At 35.2% G+C, this 11,143-nt stretch overlaps 4 protein-coding genes across 4 annotated transcripts; 1 reads left to right on the forward strand and 3 right to left on the reverse strand.

The window, feature by feature from the left end:
* Window positions 1-711: 711 nt before the first annotated feature.
* Tsp_03855 (hypothetical protein) lies at window positions 712-1,590 on the reverse strand. The gene is made up of 4 exons (XM_003374613.1): window positions 1,555-1,590; window positions 1,243-1,473; window positions 895-942; window positions 712-804 (listed from the first exon to the last, which is right to left on the reverse strand). Exons 1-4 carry the CDS (start codon window positions 1,588-1,590, stop codon window positions 712-714), a joined length of 408 nt encoding a protein of 135 aa, XP_003374661.1.
* A 924-nt stretch (window positions 1,591-2,514) lies between these two features.
* Tsp_03856 (fatty-acid amide hydrolase 1) lies at window positions 2,515-4,587 on the forward strand. The gene is made up of 4 exons (XM_003374614.1): window positions 2,515-2,764; window positions 2,962-3,182; window positions 3,240-3,498; window positions 3,560-4,587. The coding sequence occupies exons 1-4, from the start codon at window positions 2,515-2,517 to the stop codon at window positions 4,585-4,587; spliced, it is 1,758 nt and encodes a 585-aa protein (XP_003374662.1).
* An 855-nt stretch (window positions 4,588-5,442) lies between these two features.
* On the reverse strand, window positions 5,443-8,603 carry Tsp_03857 (putative RNA recognition motif protein). Its single transcript, XM_003374615.1, has 10 exons — window positions 8,435-8,603; window positions 7,897-8,000; window positions 7,530-7,683; window positions 7,284-7,453; window positions 7,109-7,221; window positions 6,877-7,057; window positions 6,725-6,812; window positions 6,481-6,571; window positions 5,757-5,951; window positions 5,443-5,461 (listed from the first exon to the last, which is right to left on the reverse strand). The coding sequence occupies exons 1-10, from the start codon at window positions 8,601-8,603 to the stop codon at window positions 5,443-5,445; spliced, it is 1,284 nt and encodes a 427-aa protein (XP_003374663.1).
* Window positions 8,604-9,624: 1,021 nt separating this feature from the next.
* Tsp_03858 (conserved hypothetical protein) lies at window positions 9,625-10,118 on the reverse strand. The gene is made up of 3 exons (XM_003374616.1): window positions 9,915-10,118; window positions 9,796-9,866; window positions 9,625-9,748 (listed from the first exon to the last, which is right to left on the reverse strand). The coding sequence occupies exons 1-3, from the start codon at window positions 10,116-10,118 to the stop codon at window positions 9,625-9,627; spliced, it is 399 nt and encodes a 132-aa protein (XP_003374664.1).
* Between the last annotated feature and the right edge of the window lie 1,025 nt (window positions 10,119-11,143).

The following is an 11,143-nucleotide window of genomic DNA, read 5'->3' on the forward strand; positions in this document are numbered from 1 at the left end:
AATTAGAATTAGAATATTTATCGATTTGAGAATAGAGACACAACTGCTTGATCAATGATGTTCCTTACAATCATCTCATTGTTTTATGATACTGGTCACAAGTGCTGCATTAAATTGTGCTTCACAACTATAAATTATAGAAAAAGATGCAGCCAGGGAACGAGGTACATTTAACCAGTTGAAATGGAAATCGATCTTTCCAAGTTTATAATAATATCCATTCGGTGACAAATTTATGCCAATTTTTTTGAAATATTAATTTACAATTAATTATCATTCCTCTGTTTGCATTTTTCAAATTTCTTGACAAATTTTCCAAAAAAATTAGCATTTTCTTCTTTGTATGAAAATACTTTTACAAAGCAATTTTATATAAACTATATATGAAAAATATGATCGTTTTGACTTTTCATCGATTTTAAACATACCAAAATGTGATCTAGTTTAATCATTTATTCATATATATATAATAACGATTCCGGCTGTTCGACTGACGCTTTTCAAACGCACAGCTTGCCAATGCGCCAAGGTGCTGAATTGAACCTCTCTTGTTCCCTCAAATTGACGCTCATTATTGTTCGTTATCGCCCCCAATCCCGTTGGGAAAGCTAATTCCACGTTCGATGCGTATGCAAAACTTCCACATACATAAACACACGATTTTACTATTCATTATCGTTTATAGAATTACTTTTTTTTCAAAATCAAAAATTAATAAACATAATTTTTCAACATAATTCGCCCAATTTTGAGCACTATCCTCGCCGTCTGCTGAATAAAGCCAACGGCAAACCGATTGTCTTGCTATAATAATAATAATACAATTGATGATTTTTAATCATTTCTGCTATTTCGATTCGAATTCCCTTTAATCTCTCTTATTCTTTCGCGTACACTTTCTTCGGCTTTTTGAATATTAGCTTCGATTTCTTTCGTTTTGGACTAAAATTTAAAACTTCACTTCACTTCATTCAAATCAAATTAGTCATATCGAAAAAAGAATTCTATTTTTTTTTCATTTCAGTTTCCTCATAATCAACCACGAAACGTTCATCGTGAATAATTTATAAACATGTATAGAAATATGACTTTGGAAAAATCGATCATTTAATTAATGAAAAACACTAGATTCAAATATTCCATATGAATTGTAAGTAATAAGAAGAGATAGCTCAGTTTGAAATAACAACTTCTCCTTTTTGATCATTTGCATCTTTTCAATTAATAACTTGTTTAATTTACCTGCAATTCACTTATTCGAACTTCACAGTGTTGATTTTCTTCGACAAAATGCTTTTCAAGTTCTGCCGAACTGTACAACACAAACATCCGACCAATGCCTATATACTTGTTGTGCCCGGCTGTATTCTGCAATTCGTTGCGTACCAATTTGATTTGTCGGATTTTGTTGTGATGATAATCCAGAGCACAGTTTATCTGTCTTTGTAGAGGTTTCGAGGCATTTTTCACGGCCTGTAAATTTTCGAAAGCCTCAAAGAAAAATGCAACCGATATTCAATATTTTCAAACTGCATGTTAACTTGAAATGGTTACTCTTTTCAATTCGGCGTCCGCTCCTTTGGCAGCCATATTTCGGCGGAAAAAATTGAAAAAAATCAAAATTCTCTTTCAATAACGATGAAATTACGGTTCTTTTACAATATATAATAGGTCTGATTAGAAAATATACTGTAATTTAATGAAAATCATGTCTAATTTGATGTCAGAATAAAGTGTATCATAATTAGATAAAAATTTTTTGAATAAGACAATTCACTTATCAGTATTAAATTTCGTGTTGTATGCTGAATTAGTATACGTTTTGTGAATGCAATAGAAAACTGTCATTTAGTCATCGTCAGGTCTAAAATAAGCAATGAATAATTATTTTGAAAAAGTAATAAATTACACTGCAATTATTTTGATGGTAAATTTCAATAATTTTGTTATACTATTTTGTCATGAATAAAACTTTTCATCTTTCGAGCGTGACAAAAATTGAACTTTCTACCTACTTGGCAGTCCTCTTTTTTCGCACCTGAAATACAGTCTTCTTTTCTATTTACGTGTTGGCATTTTTGTTGGTCGTATAACTTTTAAATTGAAAGAATATTTTAAAAATTCATCAAGAAACATCACTGTGTGACAAAGCGAAGGTAAATATAAGAGTAGTGCAATTTGGCATTTGATATTTTTGAAAAATATTTAAATATTTCATTTCGACGTTATTATTATATTTACATTTAGATGAGTTATCAGGTTGTTTTATTTTAAATTTGTATTAACGGAGTATTGAAATCACCAACTGTAAACATTCGTAATTGGATGTTGTTGAATTATTATTTGCTTATATTTGTTTTCCATCGTTCAATCACCGCTTGTTCTGTGTGTGTGTGTGTGTGATCAACGTTTATTTACATTTTGCTGATTCATTTCTTGTCAGGTTGATGCTTGATAAATGGCGTAAAATATCGTATAAATAAACGTGATTGACTTTTTTTGCATTTAGAAGAGATGTTCCACTTGGGGATTGATTCTTGTTGTTGTTGTTGGCAAATTTTTTTTACTTGCTTCGCGAGTGCTTTATTGGCGTATATTATATTTGGTTGCTTCAAAAGGCGCAACTTGAACAAAGCGGTGTTGGAACGTCGGCAACAGTTTGCCGATTCGAAAGCTGCTTTGAGGAAACGTCTAGCCACAACGGATACTGTACAATTGGAGAAGCGTCGGCTGATTGTACAGTTGAAATTTTCTGATCTTACTGGTGAGAAGTTTAAATTTGTACAAATTTGATCGTTTTCAACAATCTATTTTATCAGTGTCACTTGCTTTGATCATTTCTGAAACTAGTTTAAAATTTTCCATTTCCTATCCCAACGTATAGTTGAAATAATCTTTATTATTATTATTATTAATTATTTTGGCACAATTTAAGATGAAAAATGTGAGATCAATTTTCAGAGAAATTGCAAAAAGGTGAACTGTCCGCCGTTGATGTGCTGCATGCTTACCAGTGGCGTGCGTTGACAATCTGTGACGATACAAGCTGCAATTGCGTGGTTGAATTTCTCGATGAAGCGGAAGAGTTTGCCAAACAGCTCGACCATTTGTACAATAAGGATAGCAACATTGCAAAACCTCCACTTTTTGGTATACCGATCAGTGTTAAAGAATCAATTCAAGTACAGTAAAATATATGTGCATATATTAACAAGCTTTTAATTCATTCCTCCATTCAGATCAAGGGACACGACAGTACCAGGGGATATGTTCGTTCCTTGAATCAACAGGCGAGTGAAAGTGCAAATTTGATACGCTTGTTGCAAGATGCGGGTGCTGTGCCATTCGTACGGACCAATGTTCCACAGACGTTGCTGTCATTTGCCTGTTCCAATCCAATATACGGTCGTACGTCGCATCCGACTCATTCCAATCGCACATGCGGTGGTTCTTCGGGAGGGGAGGCGGCGTTGATTCGTCTTTTCGGTTCTGTATTAGGTTGAAAAGTTGTGAAAATTTGCATTTGCTTTTCCCCTATTATTTCAACAGGTGATTGCAGGTGTGGGCAGTGACGTCGGCGGCAGTATACGCGTGCCGGCCCATTACAGCGGTGTAGTTGGCTTCAAGCCGACTTCGGATCGCATGACTCAGCTGCGTTCGGTGGCTTCGATACCGGGCAGACCGATGATGTGCGCGACGGCGGGTCCGATGGGTCGGGACGTGCACAGTTTGGTGATGTTCATGAAAGCGCTCCTAGACAAGCCGATGTTCGACAGTGATCCGTACGTGATGCCTGTTCCGTTCCGAGACGAGATTTTCCGGTCGACCGAACCGCTGACCATCGGCTACTACGAGACCGACGGCTTTTTCGACGCGTTGCCTTGCTGCCGTCGCGTGGTGAGCAAGACCAAGCAACTGCTGGAGCAGGCCGGACACCGGTTGGTCCCTTTCCAGCCGCCGGATATTCCGTTGGCGGTGAGCTTGATCGTTCGCTCGTGCGTGGTCGACGGCGGCCAGTACATCACTGACCAACTGGCCGACGATCTGGTCGACCCGTGCGTTCGACTGATTCACATCCTCTATTGCACACCGGTTCGGCTCCGCCACTGGCTCGGCAAGCTTGTCCGACCGTTGGATGCGAAAAGCGCCCTGCTGCTGGGTTCGTTCGCGTCGTCCACTGCCGACTTGCGCCGGGCCTACGAGGCTATCGGTCACTACAGAACTCTGTTCGTCGAACGATGGAAACGTGCCTCGCTGGACGCGCTGATCTGTCCCCCGCATGCCGTGGTCGCGATGCCGGACCACGTCATGGCCCGGCTCATGTCCGTGGTCAGCTATTCGGCTTTGTACAATCTGCTCGACTTTCCGGCCGGCAGTGTCCAGTGTTCGGTGGTGTCGGACCGGGATGAGCAGAGTGTCGAAGATGAGTACAACGTTCGCGACTTAAGCGCCAAGCAGGTATTCCAAAATTGTCGAGTCGGCTCAGGGTCGGTGGGTCTGCCGGTCGGCTTGCAGTGTGTCACTTTGCACGGCCAAGATGAACTCTGCCTCAGACTTATGGCTGAAGTTGAACGACTTTGGTCGTAATATTGCCATCGCATCAATTCTACTGCCATCGTCGGTTAGTTTAGTTGGTCGATTATTTATTATTTGATTTGATTGTCAAGTTCCAATACAACAGTGTGCATGCGGTTTAGAAAAGAAATTTCTTTTTCATTCATAATCTTTCTTCGTTTCTTTTTTTTCACACTTTTCACAATTTTGCTTTTGTTTTTCACTGAATGGGAAGAGTTATTTATTATCTGTTGGAAGAGGGCAACAAAGCCCTGGCATGATGCGTAGGGTAATAAAAAGAAAGATCGACCTTGCTGATTGATTCAACAGAGAGTGAGAGAGAAGCGGGTAAATGTCCGGCGATGGTCAACTACGATGGTCGTCACAACATGGTTGGCCAAAACCGGCAGCCACAAGTCCGAATGGTCAGTCACGTGCAGCTTGGTCGTCTTCGGTGCGGTAAAGGACCTTCAAGTCACGTGAGCAGCCCAGTGACCGGCCAATGTCCGAAAATTGAACTGTTCTCTTGTGTCATTGTTTACTTGGACAAGCCTTTTCTCTCTCTTTCTCTCTTCAAAGGCAGAAATTGCTCAGTTTGGAAAAACATCCCCCGCTGTGGCTTGATTCTGCTCTTCTGCCCCTGGAGAATAATGCCTTCTGAAAATAAGTCACCTAGCGAAATGGAAATTCAAGAAAATTGCCCCAACGGAAAAAGCAAACCCAACAACAACAGTCAGATGAATAAAAACGAAATAAAGGTAAAATTCTTCTTTTTATTTTCTCTTAATGAAAATTCAACCAAAAAAATGCAAATAATACTTGTGTAGCTTTTATTCTGATTGCAACAGAGCAGTGCATGAAATTCCAGTTGTAGCAATGAACGAAATTTCACTTACCTACCAGCAGTCTGTAAAAGTGAAGCAATTTAAATAATTAATGAATTTTTGAATTGAAAAAAAGCAAGCAAAATACATTTCACCATTGTTCGTTCAAATTGTACAAAAAATTTACAGGATTAATAATAATTATTATTAATAATTTTGCAGATTCAGTTCGACGAGATCGTTGCTGAGCCGGATCAAAGTTTGCGCAGCATCAGTCACGTTTGGAACGTCAGCGTGAAAGTAAAAAAATAGTTCTTTTTCAAAAAAAAACTCTTCACCTATCTCATTATAATGTAAATTTAAAGCATAATCACTCACCTCTGTTTCAGATTTTCCAATTTACTTCGCAGTGGTGCTATTGGATATTGTCGGCGTTGTTGGCGGTGCCGTTCGCGATCCTCTGGGCGGTGGTGTTCGCATTCAGCAGCTTCTTCAACGTCTGGTGCACGCAGCCGTTGATCAGAACCGTGGGAAAATTTTTCCTCTCTATTTTCCAGGTAACATATTGCCACACTATAAAACTTTGCTCAATTCAAAACAAAAACAACAAACCAAAAAAAATTTCAAATCACACGTTCAGGTATATGAGAAAATTGTCCTCTGTTTGTTTGGTCCTATTGGACAGGCGTTTGGTCGATGTTTCCAAAATGTACGATTGTATACAGTGAAATCGCAAAGCCAACAACCCCCATCGGGAAATGTATGAATTCGATGAAAAATTATAAACATAAAACAAACAAATAATAAACCCAGAATAATAATAATAATAATAATAATAGTCTACTTTTTCTGATTAACATAATACAAATAAAAGTATAAATAATAATTGTTATATGTAATGGAATGAAAAAAATGCAAGTGCAAACAAAAAGAACATTAAAAAATACATATAACAAAAATGATTTATTTTAGGCATGATAATGATGATAATAATAATAATAATAAATTATAAGAATAAGATAGATTCAAAAAAATGCTTCCATAATGTATGATGTAATTTATAATTTTTGGGCGGCATTACTGTTCTGGCAAAACAAAAAACTGTATTGAATAATAGAATCCGTGAAAATATGCAGAGGGATGGATAAATAAATCAAACAAATTGGATGAAGAAGATGGATGATAAAATATCACTATAATATATATATATATTTATATAAATATAATGAAATCAACCAAAACTTGAAATCAGAATAGCACGCGACCGTGGGTCTATCATTTCCGTGGATTCTGCGTTTTGAAAGATACCTGAAGAACGCGCTTGCACAACGTCGTTCCATTCAAACTCGAAATTGCCGCCAAAGCTTCGTCATAATTTGTCATTGTAACAAAACCATAACCTTTGCACTTGTTTGTCTGCATATCACGTATTACCTGAATAAAAAAACAATAATCAAATAAATAATTTTTTCAGAAAAAAAGCCAAGCTATATTTTACTTTAACATTCAATACTGCACCAAATGGACCGAACAATTGCCACAGTTTCGATTCTTCCACTTCGGGCGCTAAATTATATACGAAAATTGAAAATCCTGTCGCACTGTTATTCTGAGGTGCCATTGCTGCGGCGGCGCTCAACAATGATCCAGCTAACAAATCCGTTCCCAATGGAGAATACCTGCAACGATGATCACTACATGTTCCAAAGAACAAAACAATCCCAACTCACCTGAACCTATTCGCCGCTGCAGTGTGGTGAATCGGTCCTTGAAAACGACGGGCTGTGGCACCGGCATTCCAAAATGCCAACGGAACTTGAGCAGCAAGAGCCGCCTGCGCAGCCTGATTTTAAAATTGATCACAATCAAATTGAAACATCAATGATTAAAAATCAAATTAATTACCTGGGCAACATGTATAGCTGCTCTGTGATTGGAACTGGATGGACTGTTGGCGAATTTCACTACAATTGGCTCCGTACCGCCGGGGGGAATTGTTGAATTCAACTTCGCTATTGCTGCATCCGCCTCCCCTTTTTTATCATATCTTACGAATCCTACACCTTTGGAAATACCTAAATTTAATACATCAACTGAAACAAAACAGAAGAAGAAATTTCGGCTTTCTTTTACAATAATAACACAATTTACCAGTAGCATTATCAACAAGAATACGTGAAGTTATTATACGACCGAATGGTGAAAATAATTCTTCCAATTCTTTAACAGTGTAAGCATCAGGAAGCCCACTGATGTACAAATTAGCTCCCTTGATGGATTCAGAACTAGGTCGCGCATAAGAAACCTAAATTCAATTAATTGTAGATAAACAATTGGTGGAAAACTATGCAAACAAAAGGTTAGTAAGATTGCCTGTTCGTTTGGCTCGTCAAACAAACATTTAATAAATAGACAGCTTGTCAAAAATATATAACTCACATTCAGTTGAGCTGACAAATAAATCAATCTTATAAAACACATAGAATAACAAACAAAATCAACAAAAAATAAGAAATACCTTCATCTTTTTGGACTGCAAGCCCAGACCGTTCAATCTTTCGATTGCTTTTGCCGCAGATTCCGGATTAACATAGTTAATAAAACCATAACCTAGGCTTTGACCTACAGAAAGAAATGAAATTTCTAATTTAATCAAACAAAAACATTAAAAACTTAGGCAAAAGAAAAAATTATACAAAAAATATAATAATAAAGTAATTTCAACACAAATAATATAAATAGTAAAACTGCTAACAAAATAATCAGAAAATAAATACAAAATAATAACAGAAGCCAACAAAAACAGTAAATAAATTTGCTCAACGTTCTCCAACCCATCATAACACCAATTCAAAGCAAATGTTTGACGTTCTGACATCTGCTTTCGTGTGATTACTTTTCTACTATTGCTCATAATTAACTGCTGAAAATCAACCTGCACATCATCACAGACAGTTCCATGTTTCCAAATCAAGTTTCAATTATGCAAAGGCAGTGGTGAGATTTTGTTACTCCAGTGTTCAGAAAAAAGACGCCTTTTAAACAGGAAAACATACCTGTAACCTTATCTCGAACTAGCTTTGCCGTTTCCACTTCTCCTATGCTATCGAACAGCATACGAAATTCTTCCGTCGTCATTGACTGGGGTAAATAATTTACAATCAAGTTTGTTTTTCGATCAATGGAATCATTCAAAAGCTCTTCCTTCATAGGAACGTCTGTCATTTCTGAAACAAACGTGACACGCAAAAATTTTTTTATGAGTAACCAGAAAACTGAACGAGCAATAATAATAATATCCACTCAAGCATATGCGAAATTTACAACACAATTTTGCTTAAGAAGCAAAACTTGCAACAGTACTGCTACAAAGCATTTAAAATTTGAAATGCAAACAGTCATCAGTGTTAATAAAATGAATACCAAATGAATAAATCGATTAAGCACAGTATGACCTAGACAAACATACGAATACATTTACCAATTAACCACACTCTGCTGATGGAATACTAATTTATCACAGAAAATAACTGCTATATTATTAATAATTTGGAAACTAACGCACGTTTATACAGCATAAAAAAAACAAAACATGATAAGCAAACTGAACCACGATTGCAAAACTTATTGAACAAAAATACTTTCCATTTCAACTAACAATTATATTAAATTACAATAATATACATTAAATGCACATGAATATTAAAAGTTACAAAATTACGAATGAAATGCTAATTAACATCTTACAAATCAAGAAAAACAAGTTCAGTGAATAACGACTATCGCCAAGCCTCAATTTTCTGTGCACACTTGCGTAACAGTGACAACGGAACATTCTACAGTATACAAGGAAATCTTTAAGTGCAATAAAGTATTATTTCAGGAAAACAATATTTCCTGTCCATGTTTGCCACTTTAATTTTTAATTTTAACGTGCAATATATTCTTTTAATTTTATAAATAACATCTTAACATTTGAATTTTCATATAAATCACTCCGAAATACTGTAAATAGTACATACCTGAATCATGAAAAATACACAAAAATAATTCTGATGACTAATATGATTATCTTTATTTGGCTATTAAAACAATTGTACAATTGCATATGTATTTATAGATAAAACAGTTCTTAAATTTTATATGTTAAGTGTTAAAGAATAAATTACAATTCATCACACACATTTTATTTTATAAGAGCAACAACGTTGGTAAATATGACAATGTTTTGCTGTTATTCTAGATGCTAAACATGCTGCTCTTCCTTAAGTTGATTTTCCTCCTGCTTGGTGTCCAAACTGAGGGGTTCTTCAAAAATAATATAAGCTTGTTTGACACCTTCCAGTTGTAGTTCCAAGTTCAAATGCCACCTGAATATAGCGCATTAATAAAGCTGACGGTCTGAATAAATACTCACCTATTATCAACTTTCTTCCCTCGAATGACCAAAACACCTGCATCTTTTGTGCCAACAACATTCAAGTTCCACTATTATAAAAAGAAATCACTGGTTACAGAAAACAGGAATATTCTTACTTGACATGTATGATCATTAACATAATTCTTTTTTAGATCATACCATCGTACTGCTCCAATTTTTACTGGAGAGCCAAGAGCATTTACAGCTTTTTCATGATGACTGAACAATTCTAGAGCTCGGTTATGAAATGGCAATTTTGTTAGATTTTCTAAAACACATAAATAATTGATAATAAATAATTCGAAAGCGTTTCCTGACATTTACCTTGAATTTTTTGGTTCAAGCAATAACAAGACCCGCATATGAATACACTGCTACAAACTAGCAGACCATTAATTGTTTGCTTTGAAAACTAGATCAAAGAATTCATGAATCAAAAGTGCTCGCTTAAAAAACAACAGTATTGCACTTTCTGGATTTCAGTGGTGTTTTAAATTGATAAATTATCAACTGCTTAATTAATTCAAACACAGAACTAGTTGAATGTGAATCTTCATTTGCTATGCTTCACTCTTCATTAAACAAATATTAGTATATCATTGAATATAACTTTTTTGAACATTGGAAACCGGAAAATAAAAAATTATGCAAAACTTTTATCCCTATTCAAGAGTACAGTGCAGACCGAGTCTAATAAAATGTTATAAATTTATTTGTTAACCATTTCTTAATTTAAATCAATATTTATAATAAATACCTTAAACATTTGAAATTTTCCACACAAAAATATTAATTCGGAAAAAATGCTTTTTACCCAGTACCCACTTTGATCATTAGTATTATTTTTCAGTTGAGTAAAGTATACTGTATTATCATAAACGCAGGGTTTTATTTCATGCGGAGATATTAGCCGTAATTATTGCATTTTTATGCTATGACAAATTATATATTTTTACATCACCTAACATTTTGAATAGTGTATTCAATATATGCAAATACAATTTAATTCATGCAATTATCGAGATTCATCATTAATATGAATATGGATTGAAAGTTGTTTGGTTGTTTTTACTTTCCCCCCATAAAACTCACCACAATAAACTAATTTGTGTTGATAACAATAATTTCAAAGGATTTTTAATAGTTCATAAGTCAAACAGATCGGTTTTGAAAATTAATATTTACCTTAATAATCATATTGTATTACTGTAAATGAATTGCAGGTGACTCTATAATATTTACTTTCATACTTTAGTGTACAAATTTATTTCATCCAACAGATTTAATGGTATATGAAAATAATATTTAATTAATAACAATGTAAAGTATTTTCATATTTAGTCTT

Source organism: Trichinella spiralis (assembly GCF_000181795.1).
Source record: "Trichinella spiralis strain ISS 195 chromosome Unknown Scfld5, whole genome shotgun sequence".
In the NCBI taxonomy this organism is placed as follows: Eukaryota; Metazoa; Nematoda; class Enoplea; order Trichinellida; family Trichinellidae; genus Trichinella; species Trichinella spiralis.